At 51.2% G+C, this 19,972-nt stretch overlaps 1 protein-coding gene across 1 annotated transcript in view; it reads right to left on the reverse strand.

Annotated features, from left to right (window-relative positions):
- The window catches only part of UCHL3 (ubiquitin C-terminal hydrolase L3), a 408,547-nt gene that overhangs the window by 177,095 nt on the left and 211,480 nt on the right, over positions 1–19,972 (reverse strand). Inside the window, exon 5 of the mRNA XM_086934885.1 lies at positions 14,381–14,428. Within this exon, the coding sequence (XP_086791011.1) occupies positions 14,381–14,428 (48 nt within the window). The remainder of the gene's footprint in view (positions 1–14,380; positions 14,429–19,972) is intronic.

A 19,972-nucleotide genomic window follows, 5' to 3' on the forward strand; every position in this document is an offset into this window, starting at 1 on the left:
CCCTCACTCACCCAAGGGTGACATGCTTCATCATATGGGTCCTCCTTACCAGTGTAGAAAACCTAGTCAACACTGGGAGCTACTACTCCGGTGTTTAAGGAAGGAGCTCAGAGATGTTTTTAGGAAGTAAGGTTGCCCTTGTTGGTTCTCGGCTGGACTACTGCAATGCGCTGTATGCGGGACTGAACAGAAGTCTGCTGCAGCGCTTGCAGGTATTCCAGAATGCAGTGGCTAGGTTTGTTCTGGATTTACCCCGGCGCACTTCGGCCACCTCCGCCAGAAAATTGCTTCACTGGCTTCCTATAGAGGATCGTATACTTTTTAAGACCATGTGCATGATCTACAGGGCCTTAGCAAAAAATAGCCCTACTGGAATTGGATCCATTCTGTCTCGTTACCTACGTTCCTCTAACAGATTTCCTCTATCAGACCCTCGTATCCGGAGAACCAGATGGGGTGGCAAAGCCTTTTCCAATCTGGCACCTAAGTGGTGGAACGCTCTCCCAGTGGAACTAAGGTCCCTTCCCACCCTTCAGTTATTTTGAAACGCTCCTAAAACCTGTTGTTAGACGGGGACCCGGAGGGTCAGCCGAGTACAGGGGGGAGAGGCCTCCAGTGAGGGCCCTCTCCGGTAATCGTACAGACAGGTAACTTCCCCCTCCCCCCCACAGATAGACACCACACAGGGAGGAGTTCTGCACACTTTTATATATCTTTAAGCAGGGTACTTGACGGTACAGCAGGACCAGGATCCGATGATCCTGTCAATTCTAGTCTCTTTGGGGGAAAAGGTAGCGGGACAGTCTCAGTACCGGACAGGTACGGGGGTAGCAGGCGCGGAGCTCACAATCCTCGAGCTGATGGGTTCGCGAGTAGGGGCCGCGGCAGCGCCAGCATGCCTTCACGATGGTTCACGAAAGGTTGAGCCGCGGCCGTGCCAGCAGGCCTTCAAGATGGTTCACGAAGAGGATGAGCCGCGGCAGCGCCAGCAGGCTTTCAAGATGGTTCACGAAAGGATGAGCCGCGGCAGCGCCAGCAGGCCTTCAAGATGGTTCACGATGAGGATGAGCCGCGGCAGCGCCAGCAGGCCTTCAAGATGGTTCACGAGAGGATGAGCCGCGGCAGCGCCAGCAGGCCTTCAAGATGGTTCACGAAAGGATGAGCCGCGGCAGCGCCAGCAGGCCTTCAAGAGCGTTCACGAAGAGGAGCCGCGGCAGCACCAGCAGGCCTCCAAGGATGAGTTCGTCTCGGTGTCTCTCGACTCCAGGATACTGGAGGTCGGGAGGTCCGGGATGAGGGAGTCCAGACACCCAGCAGGGGGGTGGAGCCAGCGCCCAGGGAGGCTGGGGGCAATCGGCACCCGGCGGAGGGGAGCCATTGACACTCCTTCTCCCATTGACCTGCCAAGTGGTCTCTTCACCCCCTGGGCGGATGGTGGTGCCTCGATGTCGGGGCATGGCTGGGCCCGAGGTCGAGGTCGACCCGAGGCCACAAGGCCTGGTCGTGTAGTGTCCAAAATGGCAGCTGGGCCGGAGACAGGGGTTCTGGAAGGGATCCGGGCCAGCCGCTACGGTGGTGTTCAGGAGCCAGGGTTTCGTCTGGGACGGGCCGGGGGTGGCCCCGGCAGGTTGTAGGGGTGGTTCTTGTCCGGGGAACAGGAGGAGCAGGGGTCTGCGACCCCCCCATGCGGGGAGGGGACGGCCCTGCCACGAGGCCTGTCCAACATGCGTCCCCCCCAGCTGAAGGCATGGAGAGTCACCCTTCCTCTTGGGTACTCTCCTCGCCGAGGCGGAAGAAGCGGGACAGGCCGTCTGCGTTGGCGTGATCTTGGCCTGGGCGATGCTCCACAGTGAAGTCCATCCCCTGCAGGGAGATGGACCAACGTAACAGCTTCGGGTTTTACCCCCACATCGGCATCAGCCATTGCAGGGATTGGTGATCTGTTTGCACCCGGAAGTGGGTACCGAAGTGATAGGGCCGGAGCTTCTTGAGGGCCCACACTACGGCGAAGGCCTCCCGCTCGATGGTGCTCCAGCGCTGTTCTCGGGGCAGCAGGCGTCGGCTGATGTAGACCACTGGCTGATCGACCCCCTTGGTGTTGAGTTGGGAGAGGACCGCCCCTACGCCATGATCTGAGGCGTCCGTCTGTACTATGAATTCCCGGCTGTAGTCGGGGGCTTGGAGCACGGGGCGGTGCACATGGCGGACTTCAGGTTCTCGAAGGCCGCCTGACATTCAGGAGTCCAGTCGACTTTCTGGGGGTTCTTTTTGGACGTGAGTTCTGTGAGTGGCCCTACAATGCTGCCATAGTCTTTTACGAAGCGCCGGTATTACCCGGTGAGCCCCAGGAAAGCTCGGACCTCTGTCTGGGTGACCGGGGGCTCCCAGGCCTGGATGGCAGCAATCTTGAGCTGGAGGGGGGCCACCAGGCCACTTCCCACCTGGTGTCCCAGGTAGGTCACGGACCCTTGGCCGATCTGGCACTTTCTGGCCTTGATGGTTAGCCCGGCCCGCCGGAGGGCGTTCAGGACCTCCCGGAGGTGGTGGAGGTGTTCTGCCCAGTGGCGGCTGTACACAGCAATATCGTCCAGATAGGCGGCGCTGAATTCCTCCAGACCCGCCAAGACTTTGTTCACTAGTCTTTGGAAGGTGGCGGGTGCGTTTTTCATTCCGAATGGCATCACCTTGAAGTGGTAGTGGCCATCCGGGGTGGAGAAGGCGGATCTCTCCTGGGCACCTGGGGTGAGGCCGATCTGCCAATAGCCCGCTGTCAAATCGAAGATGCTCAGGTAGCGGGCGGCCCCCATGCGGTCGATCAGTTCATCTGCCCGTGGAATGGGATGAGCGTCGGTCCTGGTGACGGCGTTCAGACCCCGATAGTCTACACAGAACCTGAGCTCGGGGGCGACGCCCGGGGCGGCGGCCTTGGGGACCAGCACGACCGGGCTGGCCCAGGGGCTGTCGGACGGCTCGATCACTCCCAGAGCTAGCACCTTGGAGACTTCCGACTGGATGCAGGCGCGTACTCGATCAGGCACCCTGTACGCCCTGTGTCTGATAGGGGGGCTATCCCCGGTGTCAACGTCATGGAGGCACCAGGGGGTGACCCCAGGGATGAGGGAGAACAGGTCGGCAAATTGCAGTAGCAGTTCTTGGCAATCTTGGCGTTGCTCTGGGGACAGGGCATCGGAGAGGTGGACTCCCTCCACGGAGCAGTCTTCCTCGAGCATTTTCAGGAGATCGGGAAGGGGCTCGGAGTCTTCTTCAGCTCCACTGTCGGTAGCCATCAGGAGGCTAAGTTCCGAGCGCACAAAGTGGGGCTTGAGTCTGTTGGCGTGGAGGACACGTAGGGGGTTTCGGGGTGACTCCATGTCTACCAGGTAGGTGACGGGGCCCTTGCGCTCCACCACTTTAAAGGGTCCGGTCCATTTGTCCTGGAGGGCGCAAGGTTCAACCGGGGACATCACCCAGACCTGTTGTCCCGGCTCGAACTCGATGGAGGAGGCATTCTGATTATACCAGCGCTTCATGTCTTCTTGGCTGGCTTCGAGGTTGGCCTTGGCAAGTTCCCTGAACCGCCGGGTCTGGTTACGGAGGGTCAAGAGGTACTTTTATACATCAGGGGGAGTCTTCTGAGGGGCCACCTCCCACCCTTCTTTGACCAGGCTGAGGGGGCCCCGGACGGGGTGTCCATACAAGAGTTCGAACGGACTGAAGCCCAGGGATTTCTGGGGGACCTCCCTGTAAGCAAACAGGAGGCACGGGAGCAGCACGTCCCATTGGCGACGTAGGGGTTCTTCCAGGCCCATGATCATCCCCTTGAGGGTGCGGTTAAATCGTTCTACTAGTCCGTTCCCTTGCGGGTGATAGGGGGTCGTTAATTTGTAGGTGACCCTGCACTGTTGCCATAGGGACTTCATGTACCTGGAGATAAAGTTCGTGCCCCCGTCACTGATGACTTCTCGGGGGAAGCCCACCCGCGAGAAGATCCCCATCAGGGCTCGGCCCACCACAGGCGCCGTCACGGTCCGGAGAGGTATGGCCTCGGGATAGAGGGTGGCATGGTCCACCAGGACAAGGATGAACCGGTGTCCCTGTGCTGTCCGGGGATCCAGGAGCCCCACAATGTCTATTCCCACCCGCTCAAAAGGGGTGGTGACGATGGGAAAGGGTTGCAGGTGGACTTTCAGTTTTCGGCCGCTTTTCCCGCTGGCCTGGCAGGTGGGGCAGGCCCGGCAGTGGTTCGCTACATCGTTCCGCATTTTCGGCCAGTAGAAGTGGGTCACCAGGCGGCTGTACGTCTTGTCCTGCCCCAGGTGCCCGGCAAGGGGCACATCGTGCGCCAAGTTCAATAGGAAGTCTCAGAATCGGAGGGGGACCACCAGCACCCGGCTGGCTCCCAGCTCGGCAATCTTTTGCTCACTGTAGAGCAGCTCGTTGTCCCAGTAGATCCAGTGAGCCCCCGAGGTATCCCCGGCGCTCTGGGCTATGGCTTGTTGTCGGAGGCCCTCAAGGGAGGGACACGCTCTTTGCTCCTGGCGGAACTGTTCCTGAGTGGGGCCACCTTCTTGGCGCCACTGGGCCAGCTCTGGGAGGTCTTGGAGTTGATCCAGTTCTTCGTTGCCGGACCCCGGAGGACCAGGCTCAGGGGTGGTTTCTTCTGTGACGATCGGCGGGGGAGGTTCGGGCCACTCCTGTTCCTCTGGGCTGGAGACGGCGCGGGCGGCCATGGATCGGGTCATTACACAGACCCATGCAGGGAGACCCAGCATCCCCAGGTGCTCCCTCCGCTCAACGGCTGACCAGGGGGAGCTCTCGAGGTCGTTTCCCAGAAGGCAGTACACTGGGGCATCGTCGCGGACAGTCACTTTTAGCATGCCGGACACCCCTCCCCACTTGAAGGGGATGCGGGCCATCTGGCACAGGCTTTCGGAGTTGTCTGCCGACCGCACTGGACAAAGTACATTGGGTAGGATCTGGTCAGGGGTCACCAGATGGCAGCGGACTGCGGTCACACTGGCCCCTGTGTCACGGAGGGCTTCAGCCCGGCGTCCATTGATGGTGACCCACTGGCTGTATTTCTGCGTGTTGGCGGGGATGGGCGCCCGCGGGACCATGTCCCTCTCCCCTAGACAGACCAGGGACATGGCGGCTGGTTCCCACTCGGGCTGGTACTGCTCGTACTCTTCGGCGTCTTCTTGGCCCGGCTCTTCTCCCAGGTCGGCGGCGGTGATCTGGCGGTTCATGGGGCTCTGATTTTTCGGGCAGTTGGGATCATTGGCGTAGTGGCCGGGTCGCTGGCATTTGTGGCAGGTAACGTTGGAGCGGAACCCTGGTCGCGTTGGAGGGCTTCCTCTTCCGGCCGGGGGCGGGGGGTTGCTAGTGGAGGGCACTGTGACGGTGTCCCGGCCCCGACCCTGGCCTCCTCCTCCCCCCCGTGGGCGGTGAGGCCCTTGGGAGGCTCTGTTCCGTTCGCTGGGCCAGCTCCGAGGGACTCGGGTGCTCTCCCATCGGTCTGCTTCGATGGCGAGTTTCCGAGGTTCGGTGAGCTTACTATCAAGGAGGTGCTGTCTTAGTTCGACAAAGCAATTATTGGAGAGGTGCTCCCATACAATAAGGTCAAATAATTGCTCGTAGGTGGTGACCTGGCTGCCCTTGATCCATCCCTCGAAGGCTCGGCTAAAAAAGTTCACGTATTCCACCCAGGTTGTACCGGGGATTCGTTTGCAGTCTCGAAATCTCTGCCGGTACATTTCAGGCGTGAGCCCATATCGAGTGATGAGGGCGGCCTTCATGTGGTCGTAGGATGTCATCTGGTGGTCGGGGAGTTGCAGCAGGGCGTCTCTTCCTTTGTTGACAAATTTTCCCCTTAACCCGGCTCACCAGTCGCTCCGTGGGATTCGGTGGGAGGTCATTGCTACTTCGTAGGCTTTAAACCATTGCTGGATATCATCGTTCCGGTAGTATTCCCTGACGACGTCCTTGGGGATGTGGACCTTAGGGTCCGTAGGGGCAGTGGGGCTCTGGTGCCCGGAGACGCCGAGGTCTTTGTTCTGCCTTCGAATTTCTAGCTCCTTCAAGTTGCGCTCATGCTCGTATGCTCGTCTTTTTTCTTCCAGCTCTCTCTGGCCCTTTTTCTCTTCTCGTTCTTCCCTGAGCCGTAAGTGTTCGAGGGTTATTTTTTGTTCTGCCAATTTGAGTTCTCCATCTAAGCGGAGTCGAGCCAGCTCCAATTCGTGGAGCCGGCTTTTCTCCCGTTCTCGGGCCTCTTCGGACGAGAGACCCGATCTTCTTTCGTCTGCCGGGGTGGTACTTGTTTCGGTGGTCACGAGGCTTTGATTTTGGGGTAAGGATGTTTCCGTCTCCACCCAAGATTCTAAGGCGTGCTTGAGGTCATCTTTCGTGCTCAGTCCCGTGGCAGCAATGCCCAGCTCTATGCAAAATTGTTTTAGTTCTTTGTGGCTGTACTCTTCCAGCTTTTCCATCTGAAATTTTTCTGTTGTTCCACTCTCCTTTGTCGTCATTGCTGCTGTGTGTTGTGGGGTGAGTTACTTTCTGTACGATTATGCGTCGGTTCGGATCGCGCCGCTGGCCACCAATGTTAGACGGGGACCCGGAGGGTCGGCCGAGTACAGGGGGGGAGAGGCCTCCAGTGAGGGCCCTCTCCGGTAATCGTACAGACAGGTAACTCCCCCCCCCCCACAGATAGACACCACACAGGGAGGAGTTCTGCACACTTTTATATATCTTTAAGCAGGGTACTTGACGGTACAGCAGGACCAGGATCCGATGATCCTGTCAATTCTAGTCTCTTTGGGGGAAAAGGTAGCGGGACAGTCTCAGTACCGGACAGGTACGGGGGTAGCAGGCGCGGAGCTCACAATCCTCGAGCTGATGGGTTCGCAAGTAGGGGCCGCGGCAGCGCCAGCAGGCCTTCACGATGGTTCACGAAAGGTTGAGCCGCGGCCGCGCCAGCAGGCCTTCAAGATGGTTCACGAAGAGGATGAGCCACGGCAGCGCCAGCAGGCTTTCAAGATGGTTCACGAAAGGATGAGCCGCGGCAGCGCCAGCAGGCCTTCAAGATGGTTCACGATGAGGATGAGCCGCGGCAGCGCCAGCAGGCCTTCAAGATGGTTCACGAGAGGATGAGCCGCGGCAGCGCCAGCAGGCCTTCAAGATGGTTCACGAAAGGATGAGCCGCGGCAGCGCCAGCAGGCCTTCAAGAGCATTCACGAAGAGGAGCCGCGGCAGCGCCAGCAGGCCTCCAAGCATGAGTTTGTCTCAGTGTCTCTCGACTCCAGGATACAACTGCCTTCCTGCTCTGGAGCTGCCCCAGTTATAGGTCTGGCGCCCTTTGATGTCCGGATCCTCGCACTTGGAGGTCGGGAGGTCTGGGATGAGGGAGTCCAGACACCCAGCAGGGGGGTGGAGCCAGCGCCCAGGGAGGCTGGGGGTGATCGGCACCCGGCAGAGGGGAGCCATTGACACTCCTTCTCCCATTGACCTGCCAAGTGGTCTCTTCACCCCCTGGGCGGATGGTGGTGCCTCGATGTCGGGGCATGGCTGGGCCCGAGGTCGACCCGAGGCCACAAGGCCTGGTCGTGTAGTGTCCAAAATGGTGGCTGGGCCGGAGACAGGGGTTCTGGAAGGGACCCGGGCCAGCCGCTACGGTGGTGTTCAGGAGCCAGGGTTTAGTCTGGGACGGGCCGGGGGTGGCCCCGGCGGGTTGTAGGGGTGGTTCTTGTCCGGGGAACAGGAGGAGCAGGGGTCCGCGACCCGCCATGCAGGGAGGGGACAGCCCGGCCACGAGGCCTGTCCAACACCCGTCTCTTTGTGCGGGCATACCTGTAGTTGTGCTCTTCCTTTTTTGATCTGTTTTTGGTAGGCGCCTTGATACGTTCGGGTTTTAGTCGCGCAATACAAATCGCTTTCAAATCAAATCAAGGATGGTAATCCCATATGTGAGGGAGTTGGTGTAGTGAGGTATGCAGCGCTGTGTGAAGGATAAGTGAGTGAGATTAAAACTATCTAAGTGGATACACTATATAACTTTATTAATGTGTTCCGCTTGACAGGGTTAAAAAGGAAACAGCACAGTGGTGTAGATATAGAACCACTGTCACTTAATGGTCAACATGTTTCAGCCTATTGATCCAAACCATAGTATCATCGACTTTCTTCAGGACCAGATCAGAATGTGAAACTGCTGCTGCAAAAATGCGTGACAACAAAGTAAATCTAATGAAATAAAGTAAGTTTTTTGGTACTACACCTGTATTCCTGCTTTTTATTTGTTGATCAGGTCATACCCAAGTATCCTCAATAGTAGGAAAATCCTGCCTCACCTCTACCTGGCTGGCTGCTCTGGGAGGAGGCCCCGCACTGTCCGTCGGTACCTCGTTGCTCAGTAGAGCTCGCGCATTTTTGCAGCAGCAGTTTCACATTCTAATCTGGTCCTGAAGAAAGCCGATGATACTATGGTTTGGATCAATAGGCTGAAACATGTTGACCATTAAGTGACAGTGGTTCTATATCTATACCACTGTGCTGTTTCCTTTTTAACCCTGTCAAGCGGAACACATTAATAAAGTTATATAGTGTATCCACTTAGATAGTTTTAATCTCACTCACTTATCCTTCACACAGCGCTGCATACCTCACTACACCAACTCCCTCACATATGGGATTACCATCCTTACTTCCTAAAAACATCTCTGAGCTCCTTCCTTAAACACCGGAGTAGTAGCTCCCAGTGTTGACTAGGTTTTCTACACTGGTAAGGAGGACCCATATGATGAAGCATGTCACCCTTGGGTGAGTGAGGGTTCTTATCCTTTAGGGATGTCTTCCCCAGTCACATTTTACTTGTAGTATTACGTCGGTGGAGAGAGGTAACTTTTCACATGTTTTCACACACATATGTTTGAGACTACAGGTGTGCAATTTAGTGTTGATCGTATATTAGGGAACGCACACGGAGTGGTCTATAAAATATCCCTGCAGACCCCCAATCTACGGTAGTTTTTCACAAATGCAGAGATACCCGAGGACAAATGGATAATGCAGCCAGAAAATGCCGGGTTTTCTGCCCCTAGTAATTAAATCTGAGGTACACTCTGAGCTAGGAGGACAAGCCCAAGAGCAGCAGACTTATACACTGACAAGAAAAAAACTGGAACCATAAGGGCAGCAGCGCAACCTCATCCTCACCATTAGTTTTAAGACGGGCACTCATATTAATACTCAGAGGGAAATCCATGAGGCATTTACACACTGTCACACCTTCCAATACCAGTCTGCATCACAGACCACACAGAGTTACCTTGACTCCTTAGCCAAGGTGACTCTCACCAACTCCACTTTAGAACATTGTGAGGAACTTAAGGGGAAATTCACACTACATTAGATTATGGATGCAATCCGCACTCTTGCGTCAAGCAAGTCCTCCGGCCCGGGTGGACTACTGCCTGAGTTTTATATAAGCTTATGCCCCACAATTGGCCCCTCAACTGTAGACTGTATATAATGTCACATTGACTAGTGCACATCATCCCCCTACTCTGTGAGAAGCCCCTATTGGTATCACTAACAAAACCGGGCAGGGACACAGAAAACTGGGACTCCTATATACCATTGGCCCAACTCAACAGAGATTATACAATACTGGCCAGATACTGGCCGATCGGTTGGTCCCGAACAGTCCTGCTGCTGGTACACCCTGACCACGATGGGTTTGTACCAGTCAGAAACACCACCCTTAACCTGCGGTGATTTGTCAGAGTTTTAGAATATGCACCATTAACGTGGCCTCGAATGGGTTGCCTGGTGCTTGATATACAGAAAGCCTTTGACTCCCTGAAGTAGCCCTATTTATATGAGGTCTCGCCGGCTTCGGCGGTGCTCTCGCTTTCTCCACCTTGTTAAGTTTCTATACATACCCCATGGCCAGGGTCAAAAATGGGTGGCTCATCTTGGACCTGATTTCTGGCCACAAAGAATTCAGAGCTGCCTGGGGTCCCCATTGTTGTTAAACCAATGGTGCATGTGCCCCACACATTGGTGGGGGATTCACATAGGCAATGGATTGCATGTTGTTCACCCTATGTGGAAAGGGTATGCCCAGACGTGGGTCCCGTGCTCACTACGCCACTGGCGTCAAGCTATCCTGGCTGATAGCCAGAAACCGGTTCTAGGATGCTTGATTCCAGTCCAGGGAAGACATGGCTTGGCAGTTCGGGCTGGACTGTTCCCATGAGGCACAGGGTCAAGACTGATTTGCATATGGCCATGTCTGAACTGGGGTGGCTTGGTGAGCAAAATAACGATGGATTAAACACAGATCTGTGACTGGGGGTGAATGTTTTGCCATTGTGCAACATTCCGTCCATCATCTTGTGTGTTTTGCTGTCCCTGTACATGGACAACATGCTTTTATACCCCCGAGACCTGAGTGATGTCCCACTATGCCACTATGCAGCACGCATTGGAAGGCTTTGCACTAATGTCTGGCCTAGAGGTTAACTGGGCGAAGTGGTGCCTCTTACCATTTCTGCCCACCACCCCTGATCCTGCCCTGCAGATTGGCAGCAGTGCTCTGCGATGGCAGCATTACACGTTTCGTTACTTGGGCATCCATATATACCGCACCCCGACTGACTTAATGGATGGCAACCTGATCAACGCTGTGGCTTCCATTCATGCGCAGATGGCATTTTGGAGCACCCGATCACTTTTAGTGGCTGGTCGCACCACACTCTCCAAAAAGGTTGTCTTGCTGCACATCTTATATTACTTCACCAACTTGACCCTCTATATCAATAGGCCCTTCTTTCGTTGTCATGAACAATTTATTAGGGATTTCATATGGCATGCCAAGCGGCGAAGTGTAGCCTTTGTTAAACTCTATGTGTCAACTGACCAAGGAGGTTTCGGGATCCCAAATTTCGAGCACTGCTACTTGGCCTCCAATCTCCAATGGGTTGACAAATGGCTGGTGGGTCACCAACTGGAGGAAATGGGTACTACCTAACCTCCTTGGGATCTGCCCTACTGCTCCACCATTTCCACACCCTCACCAAGGCGACCACGCTACCACTCACTCATGTTGCGTGTAACACACTGCTGTTTTAAAAGGAGTCTATTTCTGACTAGAGATACCCCACCTTATGCTCCGGCTGTACCACTTCTTGGTATGCCCTGTGGCGCGCTCGTGACTTCAATGCTGGAGTGGAGTCCCTGGCATACACCAGGGTTGCATACACTGGGAGATCTCCACCGCGACGTATACATCTCACCACAGAAGAGCTCATGACCAACAACGGTATTACCCCGGAGCAGTTCATGTTCTGAATTTCCATTGTGCGCTCATTGAGACTGCACTGGGGCAACATCCAGCAGGAACCCACAATACAACAAACAATGCAATATTTTCATGTCAGGGGGATGACAGTCACTTGACAAGGTGGATAGTCACCTCCCTGCGTTCCCATGACGTCCACATCTTTCACTAGGCTGCAACACCACTGGGACAGGAACCTGGGAAGACCCCTCAGCAACAAGGAATGGCACTGCACACTGGGATATCCCGGTCGGGCATCCTGCAATGCTGGTTTCCGACTGGCACAATATTATGTGCTACAGAGGGCGTAACCCTCATAAGATCAATTGCTATTTTTATCACTCTGACACCACCTGCCCTCGCTGGAACACTCCTTACACCGAATTCCTATATATGGTGTGGCTCTGCCCCTCCCTTGCTTACTATTAGGTATATGTCAAGACCCAGCTGTCTCGCTCTACGGCACTCAACACCCTAGACACATGGAATGTATGCGAAATGGGCTTGCTGTGTCGTCCTACAATGCCTAAAGCATTCACACGCTTCATCCACCTAGCACTCTTATTTGCCAAGCGCCAAACCATGTGCTGATGGAAGTCCGCAGACCCCTACATGGTCACTAGCTGGGCCCTTTCTCTGAAGGCTTGGGCTCATGCCAACAGCAGGACGCTTCAGCTGAAGGACTACAGCTTAATCAAATACCCCATTGCCCCTGCCTGGGACAGACTTCTGATATAACTCACTGCCACAATACGCGGGGGACTGATGACACTACTGACGCGGCGCCTGTCACACCTCACCTTTGATACTGGTCTGGCACTACCTTACACCATAGCCCATACAACACATCTCCCCCCACTACACATCGGCCAGCAGCAGCAAGTTCATCCAGGACAAGCTGTTGTTATTGGTTCATTATGTTTTTATTATTGATGGGTTGAAACATTCTCGCTGCATATTTTAAAAGAGACAATTTACTCTAATGGTAAACCTCCTGACAGTCTGATCGCCTTCATAATAAGCATTTTGCTTTTGTTTCTTTTCCTTCAATTCCTCAGTGCTTTTCGGTGACCTATTGCTTAGCCATGTTAACGTTGGGAATATATGACCCATATTCAGGCTGTTTTTATGCACGGTCTTGCATTACTTGACAAAATGCAAATAAACACGAGTAATAATAAAGAAACTGGAGCCATAGCCAATTTAAGGGACATCTTTGTTTCAATATCACAGCAGTGGAATTAGCGGCGGAATATGCACACGGAGCAATAATTCCTAACACCAGTCTTCTTACCGGTCAGCTGTTTTTGGTCTTCTTTATTCAATAATCTCAACCAAACCATATTCAATTCTTGCTTTTCTCCCTAGACGTTCTTTAAATCAAACCTAGCTCACTAATTTCTGTGTATTTTGGGGCATGAGCACTTTAGAATGCTCCATATCATATTTCTTTTGACAAACCTTTTTCCCTATAATAACGTGACCTCAGACTCCTAAGCCTGTACTCGCCCCCACCAAAATCATCGCTTCTCTTTGACTGCCACTTCACTATGCACACCAGCTTCTAGTCGGCTAGTCTGCGACCCAGTCATCTTAAGATACATTAAACAACTAACAAGGCACATGATAAGGTGCACTTGAAGTAGTTAGTTTTCTAGCTATAGAACGACCATGGCTTAATTGAACATCCCTTGATGTTCAAAGTCAACTAATTATGATTAGCCTCACAATGCATACAAGGAAACCGCTCCAGCCAGGATACTTCCACTATACTCTCCGCCACAATTTGCAAACAACATTTTAGGTACTTTGACAGTTACTTTCTACCTCCTTTTGTTCAGGGCAGAGTTCCATCTTCTCGCCAGCACCATAGGCTGCTCAATCCATAGCCACATGATTAAATGTGCTTGGCGCCCATTATGCACGCCGCTGTGTTGGCAGCTTAAGCAACCATGCGAGCACGGCTCTTATTCTGCACGTTTTCTGAACGTTGCCTCAAAGAGATGACATGTTAATTAGTTGTCCCCGTCTATCTCACAGCAGCAACCCTCGGTCAGGCAACTGTAGACGCACTGAAGATCATGCAGCTTACCAGACATTTTATTTACTAACAGAGAACATTCCAGAACACTTTCGGAAGGGCGCATGCGCAGGACGGTCGCTTCTTGGCACCGATTAACACCAATACCGGTTGCATTTTATTTTCTGCCACAAAAAGCTGACAGACTACACCTGGCACAGGAAGAATTAAAATCGTGTCTCAGGGAGCAGAGGCATGTTGTTTTTCATGGCACCGTTTTTGCTATGAGCTGTATTCCCATTGAGTACACGTATTAGATATATTGCTTCTCCGGTCAGAACAAATTATTCAATTATGCTTTCAGTACTACGGGAACATCATTTTTTATAGGTATTTTCACGATTTGATCCAACAGACCTGCATCAGACGCTGAAGCCCTGGAACATTTTACAACATTCTATAGATACTGTAAATATTGCATGTAAAAGCCTGCTTAGCTAAAAACATATGGATAACTGCGTGGTACAATATATGGTCCTCAAAATGTGTAGGAGCATATTCATCTCGCCTCCTCCCCTCCCTACCCTACCCTACACTTCTAGAAATAAGTACATACTATAAAAACAGGTTTCTGTGCACCATCTCAGGCTTCTTTAAAAAAGCAATGGTTGAACAGCTAGGTCCTAGTCATCTAATCGTTCAATTCACCAAAAATGGCAATACCACTTCGAATTATACAGCTAAAATAATACTGGCATAACACTACCATCAGGTATACACAAATGATTTCACATTAGGAAAATTTCCCCAAAGAACATTTATTTTCCAAAACAGATTTCTGTCACATCATGATTAAAAGTGACAATGAGGGGCAGAAAGATAAAAAAAAATCAAATGTTTTTGTTGATTGTATTTTGACCTAACCACTGAGCAACATAACATGTTTCTGCTTCCACACAGTAAATATTTGTGCCTTCACTTTCTAAATATATATTAAAAAAACACATTTAAATAATCAATACCTCAGTCTGTCCTTCTTGCGCACTGCTCTCGTGACTCAAACGAATACTCTGAAATCAGAATGGAGAAAATTATTTGTAAGACTTCTTTTAAACACGAATGTGAACAAAAGTGTACATGCAGTGCAGCAAACCTAACATAAAATGAATGTTTACGATACCAAGGGCAGGTTTTGGTAAGGGGTGCAGAGACTGGTGGTGCAAACAGAACGAATACAATTAAATGATATGCTTTCAAATAGTACTTTCAGAGCTAATAAAACCAATGTCTAAAAAATTTTTTTTTTCTTGTGTAATTTTCAGTTAGGCCCTCCTCCATCACCTGGTCAATTTTTTAGAGCAGAAAACATCATCAACATTAATTTCATTTCAATCTAGAAATGTGCTAGCAAACATGCTCATGAAAAATGCAAAACCACTAGCTAATGTGAGTTTGGAAAAAAAAAGCAATGGCACTCATTTTTTTAAAAAAACATCCTCTGGCAGACAGAACACATTTGGCTGTATTACCGGCCAGTAAATTTGCTGTTTCAGTTAGACGTTTTCTAGAGTAGCTCATATTCATCATCCATCATTTCTTACCGTCCATCCAATGCAGTCCTTTCAGGTGTTCAAAGCACATTATTAATGACTTCTCCACTATGCTCTTACTGGTTACCAGATCAAGGTAATATTGACAAATAGTCCTCCATCTTATCCCATCCCCAGGTACAAACTACGCTATTGCTGTTACTTCAATGAGGAGGCGCTCCTAATAAGTAATTCCTATAGCTTTTGGGAATTTTTATCCCATTCTCATTTTGTTATAGAGAAACAGTCCACCACTCAGTCCATTGTTTTTCTGGTTCAAATTCAAAAATATGTCCCTGGTACAATTCAGTTTCTGATCTTGATCCTTTATTGTGCATTACATCACGTTCATAAAAGGAAGATACCAACCCAGTCAACACATTTCGTTCAAAATTGAACATTCTTCAGGGCTAGTCCAAATAAATTGTTGAATCTAATCAAAAGTCTGTTTTACTGCCTATTCTTCAAATAATAATCTTAATTTTTCTCCATAGTTCCTCTGTTGTTGTCCTTTTCTATTTAGTATCTTTATCTATATGAAGCTTTCCCAAAGTCATCCACAATGTAAAACTGTGGTACGTGCACACAGAGCCATGGTTATGTTTTTCATTTCGTTAAGTGAAGAGGGATTATAGGCAGCTAACCTCCAGAAGGCTATGGAAATTAGGGAATGCTATGAATTGATCCACAGCGATCAACAAAGTAAAAATTGAATGTATATTCCTACAATAGTATTACTCACTTGCAAATCTGCATTGAAATATTAATGTATCCTTTGTAGGTAAACTCGTCTCTAAATGTTCGTAATCCATTAAGACCACACATCTATTTCGAAGTCTAAGATTATACTGGTAAGGCTACTGCTAAATTCATTCAGTTGCAAAAGGCGCTTTCTTTTTTAGGAATCGACTTAGGATTCCTGTTAAAAAATTTCCTGCTTACTCTCATCTTTGGACTATTGTCAAGCAAACACAACAGCTTATGGGCTTTTTTTAGAGAAACGATTGAGGTTTGCTTTTTGCGTTAAAAGAAACGATTCAGGTTTCCTTTTATTTGTGTTTTTAAAAGAAACGATTCAGGCTTTCTTTTAAATTACCTGTCTCCTCACATCTCTTGCACTTCCCCGCCCCGGTTCACCGCGACGGTGTGCCGTTTGAATGGAGGGCGTTGAAGAAGCAGGCATACCAATCGCTGGGCACATCCGGGCTGCGGAAGGACGGAGACAGGCTCTCGCGCTTTCCACTACTTTAGACCAATGTGCCAGCGGACACGCAGCGGATGTGCCAGCGGACGCGCAGCGGACGCACGCCAAAGGCAAGCTCGTCTGCGCCCGTCCGCGACCGGCCGGGGCCAAGGGCCAGAACCCCTGCCTGTGACAAACCAGTCCTACATAACACCATTAGGTACACGCGAGAGGCACAGTTAGCTCCCTCGCATAACTCTGGCAATAACCCCACACAGTGTGCTTTAGCCTACCTCGGAAACACATATGGCCCGTTTTCCTGCAGCATTTGTAAATGGTATAGTTTGGGGCGAAGTCGGACAGGTAGACAGGCTGTTTCATACCACCATAAACTATCCTGTATCTACTTTAAAGCCAGATCAGTACCAAAGCACTCCCCGACATTTGGGACCTTCTCAATGAAAGGGATCCCGATCTTGTTTTCATCACGGAAACTTGGTTGGATGACAACAACTCGCCAGACGTCGCCAACACATTACCAGCCAACTACAAAATTGTCAAACAAGGTAGGCATGGTCGTAAGGGAGGGGGGTGTAGCAATCCTGTTTAAAGACCATTTGACCGGTCAACCTGTTCAAGTGGCACCACAGAACGAACACCCTTCTAAATACTCCATGAGGGTCTAATCATTCTGGCGGGAGCTGTGATTTACAATCCCCCAGGTCACCAAGTAAATCTTAGCACGAGGCTACTTACACAACTTCTTCCAGTCTGCCTGAAATACAAAAATTACCTAGTGATAGGGGATTTCAATGTGCACTATGAAAACAATGATAACCCGGTCGTCTCTCAACTGGAGAGAGACATGCAAATACTCAAGAGAAAGTGCCAACATTTTGATCATCCATGGAGGATGTCAAAAAAAGAATCAGACAAACTGAGGTACAAGCCCGAACTTAAATCCCATAATCACACCATAAGAATCGCAAAAAAGATCCACTATGCTCAACGAATCAAAGAAAACTGCTACTCAGCAAAATAATGAAATAAAATAGTTAAGGAACTCCGCAAACCAGCCAGCATGTCTCAAAGTTTACCCCCATCAGTAGATGCCTGCGAAAGAATAAGTAACTTATTTTCGGAAAAAATAAGCAAGATATATTCCTCATTCAGTCCCTCTACAAAAACCGACACAACTACTCGGGATTTTCAGACCCCACATCCAGAAGCCACATCGGCAATGTGCGACTTCACCCCCCTTACGGATATGGAGGTCCTAAAGGCTATGGGCGAAGTAGAGTCTGGATCCCCCCTAGACCCATGCCCCCATTTTATTTCTGCTCAGACTGCCACCATCCTCTGTGCATATGTCACCCAGCTCTTCAACAACTCTATCAGATCCGCCACCTTTCCCGACATATGGAAACATCCTTCAGGAATCCCCTTGCTGAAAAAAGCTGGAACAGACGTTCTCAATCCCGAGAACTATCGCCTATTATCCCAACTTCCCTAACTCTCCAAAGTTTTGGAGAGATTGGTGAATAGGCAGTTATCAGATTATCTAGAAACTAACAACCTATTGGATCCCTCGCAGACGGGATTCAGGACCATAAATAGCACAGAGGCAATGCTGCTGGCAGTGCTGGACAATATCCGATCATGCACTGACCAAGGAGGGGCAGTTGCTCTGATAATGTTGGATCTGTCGGCAGCGTTCGGCACGGTCTCTCACAACAGTATGCTGGAAACCCTCTATGAAAAGGAATTTACTCCAATGCGTTGAATTGGTTCAATTCATTTCTAAGTAACCGTACACAATCCTTTCGCCTTGGTCAATTTCAATCCAAATCTAGCGCCATCAGCTGTGGTGTCCCGCAGGGAGCATCATTAAGCCCCATTTAATTCAATGCCTATGTTTCATCTCTGCAAAAACAACAATTGATGGACAGAATGCAGAACAATGTCATACATTCACCCCAGTACAGAGATCTGGGCCTAAATCCATCGTTTTTTTTACACTCCACACCACCCCAGTTCAGACATGGCCATGCGCAAATCAGCCTTGACCCTGTGCCTCATGGAAACAGTCCAGCCCGAACTGCCAAGCCATGTCTTTCCAGGACCGGAATCAAGCATCAATTGTTGTTTTTGCATTTGTCACCCCCAGTGGGATGGGTATGCTCAGACGGGAGTCCCATGCTCTCCACACCACTGGAGTCAAGCTATCCTGGCTGAGGATGGCTGATAGCCAGAGACCGGTCCTAGGATGCTTGATTCCGGTCCAGGAAAGACATGGCTTGGCAGTTCAGGCTGGACTGTTCCCATGAGGCACAGGGTCAAGGCTGATTTGCATATGGCCATGTCTGAACTGGGGTGGTGTGGAGTGGAAAAAAACAATGGATTTAGGCCCAGATCTCTTTACTGGGGTGAATGTATGACATTGTTCTGCATTCTGTCCATCACTTGTTGTTTTTGCATATGTTTAATCTCTGGCCAAAATCAGCAGGAATTGGGGAATCGGCATATGCTCCTATGCAGATGGCACACAGCTGATGGTTGCCCTGGATGAAAGGCCAGAGGTTACTAAATCAAAACGACAATTGCCTTACAGAGATGGCAAAATTGATGCATGAGCATTGCTTAAAGCTGAATACAGGGAAATCTGAGATCTCACTCTTTGGAGGTGCCAACCTAGTTTGGGACGTCACGTGGTGGCCATAAACACTCGGTAGTGCCCCAACTCCCAAACATTGTGCAAGAAACTTGGGCATCATTTTTGACGACACCCTATCTATGAAAGACCATATCCGGTCCCTTTGTGGCAAAGGGTTTGCAACCCTGAAACTCTTAGCCAGACTCTTCCCTTGGATACCGCTGGACTGCAGGAGATCAGTCACACAAGCCCTGCTATAAGTCTGATGGACTATGTGAACGCACTATTTGTAGGTATGACAGAGCTCCTGTTCACGTGACTACAGGTACTTCAGAACGCCGCTGCTAAACTTGTCTGCAACAAGAGCATGCTTCGGCCTCGACGTGCATGAAGAGCCTTCACTGGCTACCCATGCGCCGAAAATTTGCAACAATCTCATTTTATAAGAGCTCTGATAATAGCCTCTCTGGTTATACCAGGGTTCATAATATAAAAGGTTTGAATACTAGCAATTTCTTTATTTTGCCACCTGTTGGACAGGCCACATGAAGGGCTTGCTCCCTCCCCGCATGACAGGGCCCGAGCCCCGGCCCACCAGGTATTACCCACAGAAGCAACCCGCACCCAGTCTCATACGGGACTCCTGCCCCCGGACAACTTGGTATCATGGGGCCGAACCACTACCGGCTCCCTCGCCCGGCCCGGCCGCCATCTTGGACACTGCACCACGAGGCCGCGTGGCCTCAGCTCGACCCTAACCCTGGGCCTGGCCAGGCCCCAACATCACGGCACCACCATCCACCCAGGAGGTGAACGGACCACTTGGCAGGTTGATGGGAGAAAGAAGTGTCGATGGCTCTCCCCCGCCAGGTGCCGATCGCCCCCAGCTCCCCCGGGCGCTGGCTCCACCCCCCTGCTGGGTGTCTGGACTCCCTCATCCCGGACCTCCCGACCTCCAAGTGCGAGGGTCCGGACATCAAAGGGCGCCAGACCTATAACTGGGGTAGCTCCAGAGCAGGAAGGCAGTTGTATCCTGGAGTCGAGAGACACCGTGAAGAACTCATCCTTGACGGACTACTGGCGCTGCCGTAGCCCTGCCTTGCGAACTATCGTCTTGCCTGCTGGCGCTGCCGCAACCTTCTGAATCCTTCATCCTCGTCGGGACCAGCTGGCGCTGCCGCGGACCGTC

The sequence above is a fragment of the Lissotriton vulgaris genome, chromosome 8, assembly GCF_964263255.1.
Source record: "Lissotriton vulgaris chromosome 8, aLisVul1.2, whole genome shotgun sequence".
In the NCBI taxonomy this organism is placed as follows: domain Eukaryota; kingdom Metazoa; phylum Chordata; class Amphibia; order Caudata; family Salamandridae; genus Lissotriton; species Lissotriton vulgaris.